At 45.6% G+C, this 22,540-nt stretch overlaps 1 protein-coding gene across 6 annotated transcripts in view; it reads right to left on the bottom strand.

Annotated features, from left to right (window-relative positions):
* LOC121549735 (abl interactor 1) overlaps positions 1-22,540 on the bottom strand; it is a 118,062-nt gene that overhangs the window by 26,491 nt on the left and 69,031 nt on the right. For 3 of the 6 annotated variants that reach the window (XM_045210389.1, XM_041861584.2, XM_041861587.2), the window contains exons 3-6: positions 17,733-17,909; positions 10,310-10,324; positions 7,952-8,073; positions 4,993-5,133 (exon numbers count right to left, since the gene is read on the bottom strand). In XM_045210389.1, the coding sequence (XP_045066324.1) occupies positions 4,993-5,133; positions 7,952-8,073; positions 10,310-10,324; positions 17,733-17,909 (455 nt within the window). The remainder of the gene's footprint in view (positions 1-4,992; positions 5,134-7,951; positions 8,074-10,309; positions 10,325-17,732; positions 17,910-22,540) is intronic. The other 3 variants (XM_041861586.2, XM_041861588.2, XM_041861585.2) reach the window with 2 other exon arrangements.

Consider the following 22,540-nt stretch of genomic DNA (forward strand, 5'->3'; position numbering starts at 1 on the left):
ACTGTGTCTGCTCTTTACTCAACACCATCCTGGATTAAATAGGCTGAATTAACAACTGCTGAGTGAATTATCTTTTCCTTATACCCTACAATTTGCATCATGTCAATACCACCAGGAACTTGGTCTCTCTCTGCAATTGCATTTGTGCCACTCTCAAACACAAGTGGGCCTACACTTGATGGCATACTTCCAAAATCTCAAACTCTTGAATTACTTTTTTTTTTTCTGTGTCGAACGACTCAGCTCATTTTATTGACAATGGTGCTGGCTCCGCCAAGTCCTCACGCATTGGGGCAACTGAGATATATTGTTATGCTTTTATTGTTGATCTCTGGTAATGTGCGACCAAACCCTGGGCCGGTAGATACCATGTTATCTCTAACGACTCCCTATAATTTTAAAAACAGAGCAGGTTTTGGCCTCTTGCATGTTAATGTCTTTAGTCTATTTCCAAAAATAGACATGATTAGAACATGGGCCAATACGAAAAATGCAGACATAATGGTTTTATCAGAAACTTGGCTAAAGAAATCTGTGTCAAATAACTCTATTTTTATTGATGGGTACACGGTCTTTGATGGGTACAAGTCCCGTGTAGCTCAGTTGGTAGAGCATGGCGCTTGCAACGCCAGGGTTGTGGGTTCGATTCCCACGGGGGGGACCAGTATGAAAATGTATGCAATCACTAACTGTAAGTTGCTCTGGATAAGAGCGTCTGCTAAAATGACAAAAAAATGTAAAATGTCTTTAGAACGGATCGGATGAGTAAAGGGGGAGGGGTTGCAATTTACGTGAAATCCAAGTTTAACACCTCAGAAATTCTCTCGATTACTAAAGCCAAACATTTTGAATTGCTTGCGGTTAAAGTGAACGTATATCAAGGACTCCCACATCACTGTAGTCGGCTGCTACAGACCGCCCGTCGGCTTCGGGAGACGCACTTTACTCTCTTTCTGATGTCCTGCACAAGCTAAATGACTCTGATTTAATTACTTTATTAGATTTGAACTGGGGACATACTTACATCTGTATCAGACTCTTTTAAATAACTGTGTGACTCTCTTGAATCTCACGCAATTAATGAATGCGCCTACAAGACCGAATCCCGGAGCACCTCACAAATCAACCCTATTGGACGTTCTTCTAACGAATACCCCTCACAAATATACACATCGACTGGGATATTCTGTAATGATGTCAGTGATCACTGTGCAATTGCTTGTGTTAGAAATACAAAGTCCGTTATATTCCTTTAAGACATTTTAGACAGTTTGATGAGCCAAGCGTTCTTACATGATCAGTACCATAATATTGACAGAGTAAGTCTGATTCCCCAACGTTGACACTGCCTGGGTCTATTTTTATATGACATGTGTGTCCATTTGTAATAAGCATTCCCCTGTGAAGAAATTTAGAATCAGTGGAAGGGACAATCCTTGGTCTTCAGATAACTTGGCAGAATTAATTAGAGAAATGTCTATTGGGCTCAAGCTAGACATACAAATGCTCCTGTTGACTGGGCCTCCTTCAGAGCAGTAGGAAAACAAATATACAGGATTGATCAGGAAGTCCAAAATCAGATTGCTATCTAAATGCAGTCACAGAGAACCTAAAGAACCCTACCAAGTTCTGGAAGCTTATCAAATCAGTGTCAGGTTCTAATGTATCCTCTGGCCTTCCCGACCATTTAATGATGGATTCTAATCAAGTGAAGGATAAAGCCTGTTATTGTAGGAGGTTTTTAACAAGCACTTCACATCTGCTGGTTCAGTGTTTGCTAATGGTGGGGCCCAGACCTCTAATGTAAGCTCTGTTACAGTAAACTATGATATAGGCCCTCATGTGAACCATTTAAACTTTGAGCCTGTTTCTTATGCTGAGGTCTATAAAGCACTAAAGGCAATAGACACTAAAAAGTCTGCAGGTCCAGACGACCTGGATCCCTCTTAAAGATAACAGCTGGTATTATTACTGAACCTGTGGATCACATTTTCAACTTGAGTCTCTTGACCAATTCCATCCCCAGCATTCGGAAATCAGCTTATGTCCTCCCACTGCTAAAGGGTGGAGATCCCTCAGATGCTAATAACTATCGTCCTATCTCCAAACTGCCTGTCCCTAGTGAACTCACAGTTAAAAAACGTCTTAATTGAAAAGAACATACTGAGCAGGGGTTCAGTCTGGCTTTAGATCGGGGCACAGCGCCACAACTGCAGCTATGGCAGTGGCAAATGACATCATAAATGCACTTGATAAAAAGCAACATTGTGCTGCTCTGTTTGTTGATTTATCAAAGGCATTTGATTCAGTTGACCATGAATTGTTGCTAGCTAGACACAGTAACATTGGTCTCAGTGAAGGGGCAGTAGATTGGTTTAGGAACTATCTTTCTGAAAAAACACAATGTGTATATGCTGACAATCACAAGTCTAGCTTTCTTGAGATTAATAGAGGTGTGCCCCAGGGTTCCATTATAGCTCCTGTGTTGTTCTCAATTTGTATTAATGGTTTAGGAAATGGGATGCAACCAGCAAAGTTGCATCTATATGCAGATGTTAGAGTAATATATTCATGTAATCCTTCTCTGGTTCAGGCTGTTGAAGCGCTCCAGACTGCTTTTCAGTCACTACAGGTCTCCCTTTATGGTCTCAAACTGGTCTTGAATGTAAAATATCAAAAAAATTATTATGACCTTTACCAAAGCTCGCACTCAGCCAAAGAAGGTTAGCAATTGTCACATCTGGTGGCTTATCCATTCAAAAAGTGTCATCCTACAAATACCTAGGTACAAGGTCATATGGATAATCTTGTGAGGAAGCTTAAATTGAAATTGGGTTTTCATTTTCGTAATAAGGCTGGCTTCCTGCTTATGGCCAGACAGAAGCTTGATCAGGCCACTTTCCTCTCTGTAATTGATTATGGTGACTTGTTGTTTATGCATGCAGCCTCCTCTGTCTTACAGAGACTGAACTCTGTTTATCATGCATCCTTGCGATTTATTACAAATGCCAAGTCACTCACCTTGTACCAAATGGTGGGTTGGACCTCACTTCATATGCGCAGAAAGCTACATTTGTATGTGTTCATCTACAAAGCCCTTTTGGGTAAACTCCCTCTTTACCTCTGTAGTCTGGTCTCCTTCACCACCACCAGTTACCAGACCTGGTCTGCTAGGTGGTTGCTACTGTAGTCTGGTCTCCTTCACCACCAGTTACCAGACCTGGTCTGCTAGGTGGTTGCTACTGTAGTCTGGTCTCCTTCACCACCACCAGTTACCAGACCTGGTCTGCTAGGTGGTTGCTACTGTAGTCTGGTCTCCACCAGGTACCAGACCCGGTCTGCTAGGTGGTTGCTACTGTAGTCTGGTCTCCTTCACCACCAGTTACCAGACCTGGTCTGCTAGGTGGTTGCTACTGTAGTCTGGTCTCCACCAGGTACCAGACCCGGTCTGCTAGGTGGTTGCTACTGTAGTCTGGTCTCCTTCACCACCAGCGGTTACCATACCCGGTCTGCTAGGTGGTTGCTACTGTAGTCTGGTCTCCACCACCACCAGCGGTTACCAGACCCGGTCTGCTAGGTGGTTGCTACTGTAGTCTGGTCTCCTCCACCACCAGGTACCAGACCCGGTCTGCTAGGTGGTTGCTACTGTAGTCTGGTCTCCACCACCACCAGCGGTTACCAGACCCGGTCTGCTAGGTGGTTGCTACTGTAGTCTGGTCTCCTCCACCACCAGGTACCAGACCCGGTCTGCTAGGTGGTTGCTACTGTAGTCTGGTCTCCTTCACCACCAGCGGTTACCAGACCCGGTCTGCTAGGTGGTTGCTACTGTAGTCTGGTCTCCTCCACCACCAGGTACCAGACCCGGTCTGCTAGGTGGTTGCTACTGTAGTCTGGTCTCCTCCACCACCAGGTACCAGACCCGGTCTGCTAGGTGGTTGCTACTGTAGTCTGGTCTCCTTTACCACCAGCGGTTACCAGACCCGGTCTGCTAGGTGGTTGCTACTGTAGTCTGGTCTCCTTCACCACCAGGTACCAGACCCGGTCTGCTAGGTGGTTGCTACTGTAGTCTGGTCTCCTTCACCACCACCAGTTACCAGACCCGGTCTGCTAGGTGGTTGCTACTGTAGTCTGGTCTCCTTTACCACCAGCGGTTACCAGACCCGGTCTGCTAGGTGGTTGCTACTGTAGTCTGGTCTCCTTTACCACCAGCGGTTACCAGACCCGGTCTGCTAGGTGGTTGCTACTGTAGTCTGGTCTCCTTCACCACCACCAGTGGTTACCAGACCCGGTCTGCTAGGTGGCTGCTACTTAAAGTCCCCATTTACAGTATTAGGGAAGACTGCCGTCTCATCTTGTGCACCTGGGGCATGGAATAGTCTACAATCCATACTTCATCTAGATATGTTAGTGCCACTGAATGAATTTAAAATGTTGATGGGAGACTCTGTTACAGAGGAGTGTAAATGTTTTTTTTTTAGGCTGGATCATGTTGTTGTATTGTATTTTTGTATGTTTTAATTCTGTAATGTATTGATTGTTGCTGCCTTCTTGGCCAGGTCTCCCTTGAAAAAGAGACTCTGGGTCTCAATGGGCTTTTCCTGGTTAAATAAAAAGCAATTTCTATCACCCATAACTCATACCTCAGCTCTCGCAGCGTGGCTTTCTGACTCAAGGATTTCAGTGATCATGGCAGGGGTCTAAACATACAGAGGAGGACTTAGGATTTTTTTAAAACACTTTACACTGCAGGCTTTTAGGAACATGTCTGAATCCTTCCAGGCCTTGTTAGTTGAATGTTGGATTGACAGTAGTCGGGAGGGGAGCTGTGAAAGCACCTGAACATGATCAAGCTAAAGGGAAGAGACTAGAAATGACATGAGGGATACAAAAATGGTTTGCTCAAATTCAGAGAGGCTGTGGGAGAGACATTCAGAGCTGTTGAGTTTCATGGTACTACAAGGACCCAATAGTGTTTGTGTGTCGATGTGTTACCTGTGGGTTCTTTGTCTCTGGTTGTGAGACGTAGTGCGTCCGGGGCTGTGCTGGATGCCTAGTCGAGCAGGGCTCGTCATGTAGTCGTTTGGCACCGTGGGCGGTCTCACCGGCTCTAGAGTTTTATAGGGCGTGTTGCGTCTGTCAAAGTCAACCAGGGAGGGAGATAAAGAGGAGAATGAACCAGAATGAACCAGAATGAACCTGAATGAACCAGAATGAACCTGAATGAACCTGAATGAACCAGAATGAACCTGAATGAACCTGAATGAACCAGAATGAACCAGAATGAACCAGAATGAACCAGGGGTCCATTCAATTTAGAAAACAAATAGATACATTTATACAAAAAATCCTCATTGGAAAGTAATGGAGAAAATGTCCCTATTCACGAATGGAAGTTATCTCCTAAAATGCGGCAGTTGAGTTGGAATGCAATAGAACCCGATGCCAAGACGTACTTCTTACATACAGTGCCTTCAGAAAGTATTCAGACCCCTTGACTTATTCCACATTGTTGTGTTACAGCCTGATTTCAAAATGGATGAAATATATTTATTTCTCTCACACAATACCCCATAATGACAAAGTAAAAACATGTTTTTATAAATGTTTGCTAATTTATTGAAAATGAAATACAGAAATATCTCATTTACATAATGTTTTACACCCCTGAGTCAATACTTTGTAGAAGCACCTTTGGCAGCGATTACAGCTTTGAGTCGTCTTGGGTATGTCTGTGTCAGCTTTGAGTGGTCTTGGGTATGTCTGTGTCAGCTTTGAGTTGTCTTGGGTATGTCTGTGTCAGCTTTGAGTGGTCTTGGGTATGTCTGTGTCAGCTTTGAGTTGTCTTGGGTATGTCTGTGTCAGCTTTGAGTTGTCTTGGGTATGTCTGTGTCAGCTTTGAGTTGTCTTGGGTATGTCTGTGTCAGCTTTGCACATCTGGATTTGCGGATTTTCTCCCATTCTTTCATGCAGATTTTCTCAAGCTCTGTTAAGTTAGATGGGAGCGGAATTAAACTGCAATCTTCAAGTCTTTCCACAGATTTTCAATGTGATTCAAGTCTGGGCTTTGGCTGGGCCACTCAAGGACTTTCATATTCTGGTTCTGAAGCCCTTCCAGCGTTGCTTTGGCTGTATGCTTGGGGTCATTGTCCTGTTGGAACATAAATCTTTGCCACAGTCTAAGGTCGTTTGCACTCTGATGCAGGTTCTCATCAAGAATTTGCCTGTATTTGGCTCCATTCATTGTTCCCCCTATCCTTACTAGTCTCCCAGTCCCTGCCGCTGAAAAGCATCACCACAGCATGATGCTACAACAGGGATGGTGTTAAACGGGTGATGAGCTGTGCCCGGTTTTCTCCAGACATAGCGCTTTTCATTCAGGCCAAAGAGTGAAATGTTTTCCTCATCAGACCGCTGAATCTTCTGTCTTATGCTCCGTCTTTTATGTGCCTTTTTGGCAAAATCAAGGTGTGCTGTCATGTGCCTTTTTCACAGGAGTGGCTTCCGTCTGGCCACTCTCCCATAAAGCCCAGATTGGGTGACGTGCTATGGAGACTGTTGTCCTTCTGGCAGGTTCTCCCATCTCAAAAAAGGAACTCTGTAGTTCTGTCAGAGTGGTCATTGGGTTCTTGGTCAACTCCCCGACTAAGCTCCTTCTTACCCGGTTGTTCAGTTTCGCCGGACGGCCTGCTCTAGGTGGAATCCAATCCAGTTGTAGTGACATCTCAAGAATGATCAAAGGAAATTGGATTAACCTGAGCTCAATTTGGAGTGTCATAGCAAAGGGGTGTGAATACTTATGTAAATGAGATATTTCTGTATTTAATTTTCTATAAATAGGCAAACATTTCTAAAACCATGTTTTTACTTTGTCATTATGGGGTATTGTGTGTAGATGGGTAAAGAAATTAAATATTTTGCCTCCCGAGTGGCACAGCGTTCTAAGGCACTGCATCGCAGTGCTTGAGGCGTCACTACAGACCCGGGTTCGATCCCAGGCTGTGTCACAACCGGCTGTGACTGGAAGTCCCATAGGGTGGCGCACAATTGGTCCAGCGTCGTCCGGGTTAGGGGAGGGTTTGGCCGGGGGGGGCTTTACTTGGCTCATCGCGCTCTAGCGACTCCTTGTGGCAGGCCGGGAGCCTGCAGGCTGACCCCGGTGATCAGTTGAACGGTGTTTCCTCCGATGGTGCAGCTGGCTTCCGGGTTAAGCGGGCGGGTGTTAAGAAGCGTGGTTTGGCGGGTCATGTTTCGGAGGACGCGTGACTCGACCTTCGCCTCTCCCGAGCCCGTTGGGGAGTTGCAGCGATAAGACATGATCGCAATTGGATATCATGAAAAAGGGGGTAAAATACAAACAATAAAATATTTAATCAATTTTGAATTCAGGCTGTAACAACAAAATGTGGAATAAATCAAAGGGCATAAATACTGTCTGAAGGCACTGTACATGGACATCATATCAACAACATAGTAACATTTTCCACAACCTTTTTACAACCATGGCCTCAACACACTGAAATACTCCATACAGTAACAGTCAGTGAAAATCTGTACTGGAGCATTTAAAATCCTACCCATCTATCCAGCTGGATGTTCCTCAGCAGTGAATAAGACAGCTAACTGAAATGGAGCTTATCTGTGTTAAAGGCCAGAATTAGTGTCTGCTTAAGAGTTACACTCCTACTTTATGTCAAACCATGACTACATCCCAAACGGCACCCTATGCCCTACATAGTGCACTACTTTTGACCAGAGCCCTATCGGTCCTTGTCAAAAAGTAGTGCCATGCATAAGGAATAGGGTGCAATTTGGGAGTCAACCCACGTTAAAGATCAGGATGGGACTAACTGGCTAGGATTCCAAACTCTCCAAAAATAGCTCTGCCTCTACTCTGCCTTCTAACATGTTGACTAAAAAAGTCATCCCTTATTAAAAAAGGAGGCCATCTTACCCTATAGTGCCACGCCCTGACATGGTGCCTGCCATGGGCGGCGGGCTAGGAGGCTTCTGTGTCGGCGGATTGGTCCTCGATAGTGTTCCTTCTCCTCTGATTGGCTGATTGTTTCCATGCTGCTGTTGTTAGAAAATAAATCAAGAAAGCGCCGTAAGACATTTAACATAGTGGTAGCGTAAAGACTAAGTTGTATGGCAACTGACAGTGACAGGCGTCCCAGATTCAGTATACTCCATTTTTACCGAGACATTCTAGCGTATTAGCATATTGATAGCGTGAAAACCCACAGAGTAATTCCTAGAGAGCCTCCGCTTAACATTGTGACATGTTTGTTTCAAACATGGTGTTCTACCAAGCACGTAAAACACACAGATAAACAAAGCCAATAACTAAGGCCACGCGCCACGGCTACCATCGGAATTGCTATGACTACTGAGGTTATTGTTTTAACAAGTGTTATAAATATTCAAAAGGGTCCTCATTTTATCTGGCAAGCCCACACAGCAGACTAGACAGTTATACTACATAGCTACTCGTGAACAGCTGTTCAACACATACAGTGGGGAGAAAAAGTATTTAGTCAGCCACCAATTGTGCAAGTTCTCCCACTTAAAAAGATGAGAGAGGCCTGTTATTTTCATCATAGGTACACGTCAACTATGAGACAGACAAATTGAGAGAAAAAAAATCCAGAAAATCACATTGTAGGATTTTTTATGAATTTATTTGCAAATTATGGTGGAAAATAAGTATTTGGTCACCTACAAACAAGCAAGATTTCTGGCTCTCACAGACCTGTTACTTCTTCTTTAAGAGACTCCTCTGTCCTCCACTCGTTACCTGTATTAATGGCACCTGTTTGAACTTGTTATCAGTATAAAAGACACCGGTCCACAACCTCAAACAGTCACACTCCAAACTCCACTATGGCCAAGACCAAAGAGCTGTCAAAGGACACCAGAAACAAAATTGTAGACCTGCACCAGGCTGGGAAGACTGAATCTGCAATAGGTAAGCAGCTTGGTTTGAAGAAATCAACTGTGGGAGCAATTATTAGGAAATGGAAGACATACAAGACCACTGATAATCTCCCTCGATCTGGGGCTCCACGCAAGATCTCACCCCGTGGGAGTCAAAATGATCACAAGAACGGTGATGAAAAATCCCAGAACCACACGGGGGACCTAGTGAATGACCTGCAGAGAGCTGGGACCAAAGTAACAAAGCCTACCATCAGTAACACACTACGCCGCCAGGGACTCAAATCCTGCAGTGCCAGACGTGTCCCCCTGCTTAAGCCAGTACATGTCCAGGCCCGTCTGAAGTTTGCTAGAGTGCATTTGGATGATCCAGAAGAGGATTGGGAGAATGTCATATGGTCAGATGAAACCAAAATATAACTTTTTGGTAAAAACTCAACTCGTCGTGTTTGGAGGACAAAGAATGCTGAGTTGCATCCAAAGAACACCATACCTACTGTGAAGCATGGGGGTGGAAACATCATGCTTTGGGGCTGTTTTTCTGCAAAGGGACCAGGACGACTGATCCGTGTAAAGGAAAGAATGAATGGGGCCATGTATCGTGAGATTTTGAGTGAAAACCTCCTTCCATCAGCAAGGGCATTGAAGATGAAACGTGGCTGGGTCTTTCAGCATGACAATGATCCCAAACACACCGCCCGGGCAACGAAGGAGTGGCTTCGTAAGAAGCATTTCAAGGTCCTGGAGTGGCCTAGCCAGTCTCCAGATCTCAACCCCATAGAAAATCTTTGGAGGGAGTTGAAAGTCCGTGTTGCCCAGCGACAGCCCCAAAACATCACTGCTCTAGAGGAGATCTGCATGGAGGAATGGGCCAAAATACCAGCAACAGTGTGTGAAAACCTTGTGAAGACTTACAGAAAACGTTTGACCTGTGTCATTGCCAACAAAGGGTATATAACAAAGTATTGAGAAACTTTTGTTATTGACCAAATACTTATTTTCCACCATAATGTGATTTTCTGGATTTTTTTTCCCTCATTTTGTCTGTCATAGTTGACGTGTACCTATGATGAAAATTACAGGCCTCTCTCATCTTTTTAAGTGGGAGAACTTGCACAATTGGTGGCTGACTAAATACTTTTTTTCCCCACTGTAACTGTCAACATATCTAGCATGATATATTGAAATGAGAAGTTACGTCACTAAGGCTCTAATAATGACGGGTACAGTGGCAGTTTGACTAGGCATACTTGTACTATAGATTAGGGGGAAAATATAAGGAATAAAATGAAGGAAAATTAGGTTTTGAAGGGGTTAAACAGCCTAGCAATAATAGAACTACGGCAAGATGGGTCATATGACAAACAGGACTTACCTTGGCTTTGAGCCACTTAACGTTGGCGAGAGAGAGAGAGAGAGAGAGAGAGAGAGAGAGAGAGAGAGAGAGAGAGAGAGAGAGAGAGAGAGAGAGAGAGAGAGAGAGAGAGAGAGAGAGAGAGAGAGAGAGAGAGAGAGAGAGAGAGAGAGAGAGAGAGAGAGAGAGAGAGAGAGAGAGAGAGAGAGAGAGAGAGAGAGAGAGAGAGAGAGAGAGAGAGAGAGAGAAGGCATGTGAAAAATCACCATTTCTGAACGGTAATAGTACAGGAGAGAGCCCATTCAACACATTATTTACACTGACTCAACAGTTCTCTAGAGCTGGGCCACTCAGTGGTTAGACGGCATTGCACCGCATCAAAACGGTGTGGGTCCACTAGTTGTACTCTGTGCTGATTGATATCTATCTATCTACCACACCCACACCCCAGACCAGTATTTAAACAGGTATTTCAACACCCCAGCTAACCTGTCATACTTTATTTGTCTCTATTTAGAACTACTAGCTACTTAATATGTATTATTATAGACACTATAACCCTTTTGTATCGTCGCCTCAGAAACAACGTCAGCGCAAACTGGTTGTCAAACGGTACTACGTCTTCTTTTGTGTTCTAAAATGTCATTTTACTCGCGTTCATGAACGTTGCTGTGGTAAGAAAAGCAATTTCTCTCAGACAAGTGCTCTGTAATTCATGTTCGAGAGCGTCAAATAGAGGAACAGCGAGTGCTCCCACCGTGGGGCTGCTCCGCACTGGGACAAACACCATGGGTTATTATTACTGGGACAAACACCATGGGTTATTATTACTGGGACAAACACCATGGGTTATTATTACTGGGACAAACACCATGGGTTATTATTACTGGGACAAACACCATGGGTTATTATTACTGGGCCAAACACCATGGGTTATTATTACTGGGCCAAACACCATGGGTTATTATTACTGGGCCAAACACCATGGGTTATTATTACTGGGACAAACACCATGGGTTATTATTACTGGGACAAACACCATGGGTTATTATTACTGGGCCAAACACCATGGGTTATTATTACTGGGCCAAACACCATGGGTTATTATTACTGGGCCAAACACCATGGGTTATTATTACTGGGACAAACACCATGGGTTATTATTACTGGGCCAAACACCATGGGTTATTATTACTGGGCCAAACACCATGGGTTATTATTACTGGGACAAACACCATGGGTTATTATTACTGGGACAAACACCATGGGTTATTATTACTGGGACAAACACCATGGGTTATTATTACTGGGACAAACACCATGGGTTATTATTACTGGGACAAACACCATGGGTTATTAATAGGCTACAGAATTGTTTCTCAAACCTGGTTCTGGGGACCTAAAGGGGGGCACATCTTTATTTTTCCCCCTACCACTACACACCTGATTCCACTAATCAAAGGTTTGATGATGCAGATGATTAGTGGAATTAGGTGTGTAGTGGTAGGGTAAAAAAACAGAAATGTGCACCCCATTTGGTCCCCAGAACCAGGATCAAGAAACCTTGGGCTACAGCCACCAGTTCATTCAGACAGAACCGTGTTGATGGACTATGGAGGGCTTTTGTTATCCCAGTCCAAAACTAAAGGGGATTAGCATCAAACTGTAGTGCAAACTCTGTCCATACTGCTCTCTGTTGGGGGAAGGCTACGGCAGGGTGGGGTTGGGTCAATGTTCAGGCCTGAGTGAGTCTAAGCAGGATTTGCCCACGCTATATGCAACTGAAGTTAGTCAGCTAAAATCAGATCCATCCATCTTTATAGCCTGGAGTGGCAGAATAATTATCATACCGACCGATGCATACTCATTTATTCATATTGTGGAAATGCACACTGGGCAATGGCATGACCAATAGGAATACAGTGTACAGGGCTGATACAGATTACACAGCGATCAGAAAATGTGCTGAGCTAAGGGCCCTAGGAGGAAAAAGTCAGTCATCAGAGAGCCCTATCTATGGCAGTCAGCTTCATGTCAGTCATCAGAGAGCCCTATCTACAGCAGTCAGCTTCATGTCAGTCATCAGAGAGCCCTATGGCAGTCAGCTTCCTGTCAGACCACACAGAGCCCTATGGCAGTCAGCTTCATGTCAGTCATCAGAGTTCCATATTTGGCAGTCAGCTTCATGTCAGTCATCAGAGAGCCCTATCTACAGCAGTCAGCTTCATGTCAGTCATCAGAGAGCCCTATCTACAGCAGTCAGCTTCCTGTCAGTCATCAGAGAGCCCTATGGCAGTCAGCTTCATGTCAGTCATCAGAGAGCCCTATCTACAGCAGTCAGCTTCATGTCAGACCACAGAGAGACAATACCTGTAGCACTCTAAATGCTGTTTTCCCACGATCCTGGCTGTTCTTGTTTTTCAGGACAGTCGTGAAAGTTTTTAAAAGAACACATTATAACTGGCAGCTGAGTTAAGGAGGCTGTATTGTGTTCCAGCTGAGTTAAGGAGGCTGTATTGTGTTCCAGCTGAGTTAAGGAGGCTGTATTGTGTTCCAGCTGAGTTAAGGAGGCTGTATTGTGTTCCAGCTGAGTTAAGGAGGCTGTATTGTGTTCCAGCTGAGTTAAGGAGGCTGTATTGTGTTCCAGCTGAGTTAAGGAGGCTGTATTGTGTTCCAGCTGAGTTAAGGAGGCTGTATTGTGTTCCAGCTGAGTTAAGGAGGCTGTATTGTGTTCCAGCTGAGTTAAGGAGGCTGTATTGTGTTCCAGCTGAGTTAAGGGGGCTGTATTGTGTTCCAGCTGAGTTAAGGAGGCTGTATTGTGTTCCAGCTGAGTTAAGGAGGCTGTATTGTGTTCCAGCTGAGTTAAGGAGGCTGTATTGTGTTCCAGCTGAGTTAAGGAGGCTGTATTGTGTTCCAGCTGAGTTAAGGAGGCTGTATTGTGTTCCAGCTGAGTTAAGGAGGCTGTATTGTGTTCCAGCTGCGTTAAGGAGGCTGTATTGTGTTCCAGCTGAGTTAAGGAGGCTGTATTGTGTTCCAGCTGAGTTAAGGAGGCTGTATTGTGTTCCAGCTGAGTTAAGGAGGCTGTCTTGTGTTCCAGCTGAGTTAAGGAGGCTGTATTGTGTTCCAGCTGAGTTAAGGAGGCTGTATTGTGTTCCAGCTGAGTTAAGGAGGCTGTATTGTGTTCCAGCTGAGTTAAGGAGGCTGTATTGTGTTCCAGCTGAGTTAAGGAGGCTGTATTGTGTTCCAGCTGAGTTAAGGAGGCTGTATTGTGTTCCAGCTGAGTTAAGGAGGCTGTATTGTGTTCCAGCTGAGTTAAGGATGCTGTATTGTGTTCCAGCTGAGTTAAGGAGGCTGTATTGTGTTCCAGCTGAGTTAAGGAGGCTGTCTTGTGTTCCAGCTGAGTTAAGGAGGCTGTATTGTGTTCCAGCTGAGTTAAGGAGGCTGTATTGTGTTCCTCACCAACAGGACATATCAAGGATGAAAAGAACACATTAGTTTGGAAAGAAAATCATCCTAAACAACAACAACATCTCCCCTGCTTCCGGAACGTGCTGACTAGATAAAGTGTCAGCTGACTGGGGGGAAAATATATATATAATATTTTGCCATAGCGTTGTCAGACGGCAGGACTTTGGGAGAGATACCTAGCAGATTAGGTGACCAATGGAATGTCCCCGAGTTCATGGGAGAATCTGAATATCATAGGTGTTCTTCTCTTTTACTATGACCCCCCCTTCTCTCTATGACCCCCCCTTCTCTCTATGACCCCCCCCCTTCTCTCTATGACCCCCCTTCTCTCTATGACCCCCCCTTCTCTCTATGACCCCCCTTCTCTCTATGACCCCCCCCCCTTCTCTCTATGACCCCCCCCCCTTCTCTATGACCCCCCCCTTCTCTCTATGACCCCCTCCCTTCTCTCTATGACCCCCTCCTTCTCTCTATGACCCCCCTCCTTCTCTCTATGACCCCCCTCCTTCTCTCTATGACCCCCCCTCCCTTCTCTCTATGACCCCCCCCCTCCTTCTCTCTATGACCCCCCCTCCTTCTCTCTATGACCCCCCTCCTTCTCTCTATGACCCCCCCCCTTCTCTCTATGACCCCCCCCTTCTCTCTATGACCCCCCCTTCTCTCTATGACCCCCCTTCTCTCTATGACCCCCCCTTCTCTCTATGACCCCCCCCTTCTCTCTATGACCCCCCTTCTCTCTATGACCCCCCCTTCTCTCCATGAACCCCCCTTCTCTCTATGACCCCCCCTTCTCTCTATGCCCCCCCTCCCCCTCTCTCTTACTGACGGTTTGAAGCACATACCACAGGGATCCTACAACATACATGACCGCGCTACGAAGTGTGTGTGTGTGTGTGTGTGTGTGTGTGTGTGTGTGTGTGTGTGTGTGAGAGAGAGAAACGAGATAATCTTGTACATTCCGATCTACATCAATATGATTTTTGTATTAGCTTGTCTTTCATTTCAATAAAATAAAACGTCTAAGTGTTTTATGAATGTTTACTTAATAAATGTTTTTAGTAACATAATAATAATAATAATAATAATAATAATAATAATAATAATAATTTCTAAAAATGTCTAGAGCGCCTTCCATAAGAATCATAAAGCGCTTCAAAAGCTAAAAAAACAAACAAGCGAATACTGTACCATAAAAACAAACAAGCGAATACTGTACCATAAAAACAAACAAGCGAATACTGTACCATAAAAACAAACAAGCGAATACTGTACCATAAAAACAAACAAGCGAATACTGTACCATAAAAACAAACAAGCGAATACTGTACCATAAAAACAAACAAGCGAATACTGTACCATGTCTTCATTTAAATCAGGGATAGGCAACGGGTGCCTGTACCCCTTTTTTATTTTCGGAACTCAGTCGGGGTCTCAATTTACTGTTGAGAGTTAGAATAGCAGAATACTCAACGTACAATTTCTAAATGTGTTTGTGCATCAGCAGTGTTCTCCTGTTATGTCCGTCACTGACAGTCACTCAGTTAGCCATGTCAGCTAACAGTTTTTAGATTGGTAAATTAGTCTGGCGGCCAGCTATCTAAACGTGTGGTAATCATGGTCGAATTATTATGGTAAATAACATGGTACATTACATTGTAGATAACATGGTAATTTAAAAGCCTTTTCAGTTTACATTAGCCCACACACCACTCCGTCATGACAAACCAGTCCTATGTGATTTGAGAGTAGCATGATGGCTATTATCCTGCCTTATCCTGGCTTATCCTGGCTCCTGGCCCATCATTCCACTGGATCGACAACGCTGGCCACTTTATCCAATCATGCCTGACAGAAGCGATTGATTGGTTGATTAATGGGGGTTTGGGAGCTTTGGGGGGGAGATGGAGGTCTCAAAATGGCCCTGGTTATATAGGGCTCTGATGTCATTAGAGCCGCTGTCATGGCAACCTATACGAGTCCTGACGTTAACTTTAGGGGGACTATACTATTGCATAAAGTGTTAGCTTGCAACATGTTATGGGCTGCATCTAAACAGAGGAATGTCTTGAGAGAATGCTTTAGAAGAAACTTCAAAGAAAACAATATTTCAGTGGTACCATGGCTTCATGAAATTGTTACACTCTAAAGAATTTCTGAGAGCCCATCTCAATACCAGAGACAAATAGGAGAAACCGATTAAGAGGTCCATTCAGAACTAAATGCTTTTAAAATGTCAGATAAATGCATCTCTGCTCACCCTTTTCACAGAGCTTTCTAACAGCAGCTCTATTTTTAGAAACATATCTAATTGTCATCAATCGTTGGCTGATTCCAACCCCACCCCTACTGAGAATATGTCTGCACGGTTAGCTAGGTGCATTCTATGGATGAAAGTGAACACAGTGGGAGAGACAAAGAGAGAGGGGGAGGAAGAGGGAGAGATATGGAGTAAAGGGAGAGAGGGGGAGGACGAGGGAGAGATATGGAGTAAAGGGAGAGAGAGGGGGGGAGGACGAGGGAGAGATATGGAGTAAAGGGAGAGAGAGAGGGGGAGGACGAGGGAGAGATATGGAGTAAAGGGAGAGAGAGAGGGGGAGGACGAGGGAGAGATATGGAGTAAAGGGAGAGAGAGGGGGGGAGGAAGAGGGAGCGATATGGAGTAAAGGGAGAGAGAGGGGGAGGAAGAGGGAGAGATATGGAGTAAAGGGAGAGAGAGGGGGAGGAAGAGGGAGAGATATGGAGTAAAGGGAGAGAGAGAGGGGGGAGGAAGAGGGAGAGATATGGAGTAAAGGGAGAGTTGGGGAGGAAGAGAGAGAGATATGGAGTAAAGGGAGAGAGAGAGGGGGAGGAAGAGAGAGAGATATGGAGTAAAGGGAGAGAGAGGGGGAGGAAGAGGGAGAGATATGGAGTAAAGGGAGAGAGAGAGGGGAGGAAGAGGGAGAGATATGGAGTAAAGGGAGAGAGAGGGGGAGGAAGAGGGAGAGATATGGAGTAAAGGGAGAGAGAGAGGGGGAGGACGAGGGAGAGATATGGAGTAAAGGGAGAGAGAGGGGGAGGACGAGGGAGAGATATGGAGTAAAGGGAGAGAGAGGGGGAGGACGAGAGAGAGATATGGAGTAAAGGGAGAGAGAGAGGGGGAGGACGAGGGAGAGATATGGAGTAAAGGGAGAGAGAGAGGGGAGGAAGAGGGAGAGATATGGAGTAAAGGGAGAGAGAGGGGGAGGACGAGAGAGAGATATGGAGTAAAGGGAGAGAGAGAGGGAGGAAGAGGGAGAGATATGGAGTAAAGGGAGAGAGAGAGGGAGGAAGAGGGAGAGATATGGAGTAAAGGGAGAGAGAGAGGGGGAGGACGAGGGAGAGATATGGAGTAAAGGGAGAGAGAGGGGGAGGACGAGGGAGAGATATGGAGTAAAGGGAGAGAGAGGGGGAGGAAGAGAGAGAGATATGGAGTAAAGGGAGAGAGAGAGGGGGAGGAAGAGGGAGAGATATGGAGTAAAGGGAGAGAGAGAGGGGAGGAAGAGGGAGAGATATGGAGTAAAGGGAGAGAGAGAGGGAGGAAGAGGGAGAGATATGGAGTAAAGGGAGAGAGAGAGGGGAGGAAGAGGGAGAGATATGGAGTAAAGGGAGAGAGAGAGGGGGAGGACGAGGGAGAGATATGGAGTAAAGGGAGAGAGAGGGGGAGGAAGAGAGAGACAGAGAGAGAGAGGGGGAGGGGTTAAAGGGAGAGAAAGGGAGGGGTTAAAGGGAGAGAGAGGGGGAGGGGTTAAAGGGAGAGAGGGGGAGAGGGGGAGGGGTTAAAGGGAACTAGACAAACAGAGAGTGGAGGAGAAAGTAAAAAGCAGTGATTTCTCAGAACGGTAAATTTCGCCGTCATAACCATTGGGTGTCGTGAAATAAATCACGGTTGGAATGTGGTTTTAACCAATCAGCATCCAGGATTAGACCAACCCAATGTATAACGCGATAGAAAACTCACCTTGACCCCATGGCCAACATCGTCCAGCACGTTGTAGTCGATGGGTTTCCTGATGTACCTCACAGGCCGCTCAATGTTGCCGGGGGCGATGATCTTGTGGGTCCTCGAAGTGTTCTTGTTGGTGGTGAGGATCCCGATCTCTCGCCTGGCCACCTTCTCCTTGTGGATGTCCACCGTCTAGAGACACGGGAGAAAGACGTGATAAGTGCATCAGCGCTTTGGGACAGAACAAGGAACCTTTGACTGAATTACAACCTTGTCATACAGTAACTAAAGTGGCTTTAATTGAATGACGTGGCAGTAGTTTTCATCACCAAGCTCGTAATCCCTTTACGTAGCTGCTACACACCAGCTAAATCAATTAGGGGTTTTATTAGATGAACAATAGAAGCCAAACAGCGCAATGACCCAGTGGGTACAGACCATAATGCATTTGGCTTCTCTCCAAATCGGCTGTGACATGTTGTTCACATGTTGTGACAACTCTTTTCAACTACCAAAAACACAGAGTTACATATGGGGGTAAAACAAAACATAAAGTCAAAAATACAAACAGAAAATATATATACAGTGTGTGCAAATGTAGCAAGTTATGGAGGTATGGTAATAAATAGGCCATAGTGCAAAATAATTACAATTTAGTATTAACACTGGAATGATACATGTGCAAGAGATGATGTGCAAATAGAGATACTGGGGTGCAAATGAGCAAAATAAATAACAATATGGGGATGAGGTAGTTGGGTGGGCTAATTTCAGATGGGCTGTGTACAGGTGCAGTGATCGGTAAAGTGCTCTGACAACTGATGCTTAAAGTTAGTGAGGTAGATAAGAGTCTCCAGCTTCAGAGATTTTTGCAGTTCGTTCCAGTCATTGGCAGCAGAGAACTGGAAGGAATGGCGGCCAAAGGAGGTGTTGGCTTTGGGGATGACCAGTGAGATATACCTGCTGGAGCGCATTCTACGGGTGGGTGTTGCTATGGTGACCAATGAGCTAAGATAAGGTGGGGATTTGCCTAGCAGTGATTTATAGATGGCCTGGATGGTCAGCTTTATAGATGGTCAGTTTTACGAGGGCATGTTTGGCAGCATGAGTGAAGGAGGCTTTGTTGCGAAATAGGAAGCTGATTCTAGATTTAACTTTGGATTGGAGATGCTTAATGTGAGTCTGGAAGGAGAGTTTACAGTCTAACCAGACACCTAGGTATTTGTAGTTGTCCACATACTCTAGGTCAGACCCGTCGAGAGTGGTGATTCTAGTCGGGTGGGCGGGTGCCAGCAGCGTTCGATTGAAGAGCATGCATTTAGTTTTACTGGTGTTTAAGAGCAGTCGGAGGCTACGGAAGGAGTGTTGTATGGCATTGAAGCTCGTTTGGAGGTTTGTTAACACAGTGTCCAATGAAGGGCCAGATGTATACAAAATGGTGTCGTCTGCGTAGAGGTGGATCTGAGAGTCACCAGCAGCAAGAGCGACATCATTGATATACACGGAGAAAAGAGTCTGCCCAAAAATTGAACCCTGTGGCACCCCCATAGAGACTGCCATAGGTCCAGACAACAGGCCCTCCGATTTCACACATTGAACTAGTTGGTGAACCAGGCGAGGCAGTCATTTGAGAAACCAAGGCTATTTAGTCTGCCAATAAGAATGCGGTGGTTGACAGAGTCGAAAGCCTTGGCCAGGTCGATGAAGACGGCTGCACAGTACTGTCTATTATCGATCGCGGTTATAATATCGTTTAGGACCTTGAGCGTGGCTGAGGTGCACCCATGACCAGCTCGGAAACCGAATTGCATAGCGGAGAAGGTACGGTGTGATTCGAAATGGTCGTGATCTGTTTGTTAACTTGGCTTTCAAAAACGTTCGAAAGGAAGGGCAGGATGGATATAGGTCTGTAACAGTTTGGATCTAGAGTGTCACCCCCTTTGAAGAGGGGGATGAACCAGGGGCAATATCTGTTCTTAGTTCTGAATTTTTTGAATGGGGCATACTTATTTAAGATTGAGAGGAAAGCACTTTTAAAGAACAACCAGGCATCCTCTACTGACGGAATGAGATCGATATCCATCCAGGATACCTGGGCCAGGTCAATTAGGAAGGCCTACTCACTAAAGTGTTTTAGGGAGCGTTTGACAGTGATGAGGGGTGGTCGTTTGACCGCGGACCCGTTATGGATGCAGGCATTAAGGCAGTGATCGCTGAGATCCTGGTTGAAGACAGCGGAGGTGTATTTAGAGGGTAAGTTAGTCAGGATGATATCTATGAGGGTGCCCATGTTTACGGATTTAGGGTTGTACCTGGTAGGTTCCTTGATAATTTGTGTGAGATTGAGGGCATCTAGTTTGGATTGTAGGACGGCCGGGGTGTTAAGCATATCCCGGTTTAGGTCACCAAGCAGTACGAACTCTGAGGATAGATGGGGGGCAATCAGTTCACATATGGTGTTCAGGGTACAGCTGGGGGCTGAGGGGGGTCTGTAGCAAGCGGCAACAGTGAGAGACTTATTTCTTTTAGAAGTAGGAGCTCAAACTGTTTGGGCACAGACCTGGATAGTATGATAGAGCTCTGCAGGCTATCTCTACAGTAGATTGCAACTCCACCCCCTTTGGCAGTTCTATCTAGATGGAAAATGTTGTAGTTGGGGATGGACATTTCTGAATTTTTGGTGGCCTTCCTAAGCCAGGATTCAGACACTGCTAGAACATCAGGGTTGGCGGAGTGTGCTAACGCAGTGAATAACTCAAACTTAGGGAGGAGGCTTCGGATGTTAACGTGCAAGAAACCAAGGCTTTTACGGTTACAGAAGTCAACAATGATAACGCCTGGGGAGTAGGAGTGATACTGGGGGCTGCAGGGCCTGGGTTAGCCTCTACATTTCCAGAGGAACAGAGGAGGACTAGAATAAGGATACGGCTAAAGGCTTTAAGAACTGGTCTTCTAGTGCGTAGGTACAGAGAATAAAGGGGGCAGATTTCCGGGCGTTGTAGAATAGATTCAGGGCATTATGTACAGTCAAAGATATGGAAGGATATGAGTACAGTGGAGGTAAACCTAAGCGTTGGGTAACAATGAAAGAGATAGCATCACTGGAGGCACCGATTGAGCCGGTCTCGGCGTGTATGGGGGGGTGGAACAAAGGAACTATTTGAGGCAGTTTGAGAGGGACTTGGGGTTCTACAGTGAAATTGTATAATAAGAACTAACTGGAATAGGCAAGGCATATTGACATGGGAGAGAGGCATAAAGCAATCACAGGTGTTATTAGAGAGAGCTAAGACAACAACTGGTAATGGCGATGAAAGTTTGGCTGAGGCTAAACAGATAAACAGGACAGGGTACCGTGTAAAGGAACAGTCCAGCAGGCATCAGCTGTGCAGCTGAGTCATCATAAGGTCCAGTGAACAGCAATATGGTGAGTCCGAGAGCAGTTTGAATTGGTGCTACAGCACAGCGAGCAGGAAGCACGGCTGTTGTTTGCGTGTGCTAGCGGGCCGGGGCTAGCAGATGGATCTTCGTGGTTGTCGCAACAGGAAGCCTGTTGAAACCACAGACGATTACGTCGGCAGACCAGTCGTGATGGATCGGCGGGGCGCCGTGTCGACTCTAGGAGGTCCCGTCCGGTTGACAGAGAGGTAGATAGCCGGGAGATGTGCCTGACTCGAGGCTACCTCGAGGCTGATTAGCCAACAACAGCATCCATTTCGTTGCAGCTAGCTAGTTGCGATGAACCGGTGTTAAAGGTCCAGTGATTCAGTGATTCCGGCAGAAAAACCGATATGTTCTGGGTCTATAACGTGCTGTGCAGACAGTGCAGACTGGCCGATAATAGTCCAGGCTAGAGCTGGCTGGTTGGTAGTGCAGGCCACAGACAATGGTGAAAAACCGCTAATGGTGGCTAATAGCAAGTAGCTAGTTAGCTGGCTACTCCCGTCAGGTAGACAAAGAGGTAGATAGCCGGGATATGGGCCTGGCTCGAGGCTAGCTCAAGGCTAACTGGTGCTTGCTTCGGGGGCAGTGGTGATTAGCCTACAGCAACATCCATTCGGTTGCGGCTAGCTAGTTGCGATCTGGTGTTAAGGTCCAGTGATTCAGTTATTCCGGCAGAAAATCTGATGTTCTGGGTGAAAACCGCTAACGGTGGCTAATAGCAAGTAGCTAGTTAGCTAGTTAGCTGGCTGGCTAGTTTCAACTGGAGATTCTAGATAAAGGTGAGTAAATAATAGAATCCGTTCCACATTGAGTGAGGCGGGTTGCAGGAAAGTATATTTAGTAGAAGGATGAAAAGTGTGATAGGGAATAAGTACGAAAAATACAAAAAAATACAAAAAACAGGCTATTTACACGGACGCACAACAAAGAACACGACCGCACTGCTACGCCATCTTGGAAAACCATTAGTATTCATTAGTATGCTCCAGTCCACCACTTCTGTTAAGACCCATGGGCATTTGCATAGCAGCGAAATGTGTGTGTGTGTGTGTGTGTGTGATGTGAATAGTCTGAGGTACACTACATGACCAAAAGTATATAGACACCTGCTCATTCCATTTCACTTGGGGGCATTGTCATGCTGAAACAGTAAAGGGCTCTTCCCCAAACTGTTGCCACAAAGTTGGAAGCACAGAGTCGTCTAGAATTTCAATTGTATGCTGTAGCGTTAAGATTTCCCTTCACTGGACCTAAAGGGGCCTAGCCCGAACCATGAAAAACAGCCCCAGACCATTACTCCTCCACCAAACTTTACCGTTGGACTGCCAGATGGTGAAGCGTGATTCATCACTCTAGAGAACGCATTTCCAATGCTCCAG

The sequence above is a fragment of the Coregonus clupeaformis genome, chromosome 34 (genome assembly GCF_020615455.1).
Source record: "Coregonus clupeaformis isolate EN_2021a chromosome 34, ASM2061545v1, whole genome shotgun sequence".
In the NCBI taxonomy this organism is placed as follows: Eukaryota; Metazoa; Chordata; class Actinopteri; order Salmoniformes; family Salmonidae; genus Coregonus; species Coregonus clupeaformis.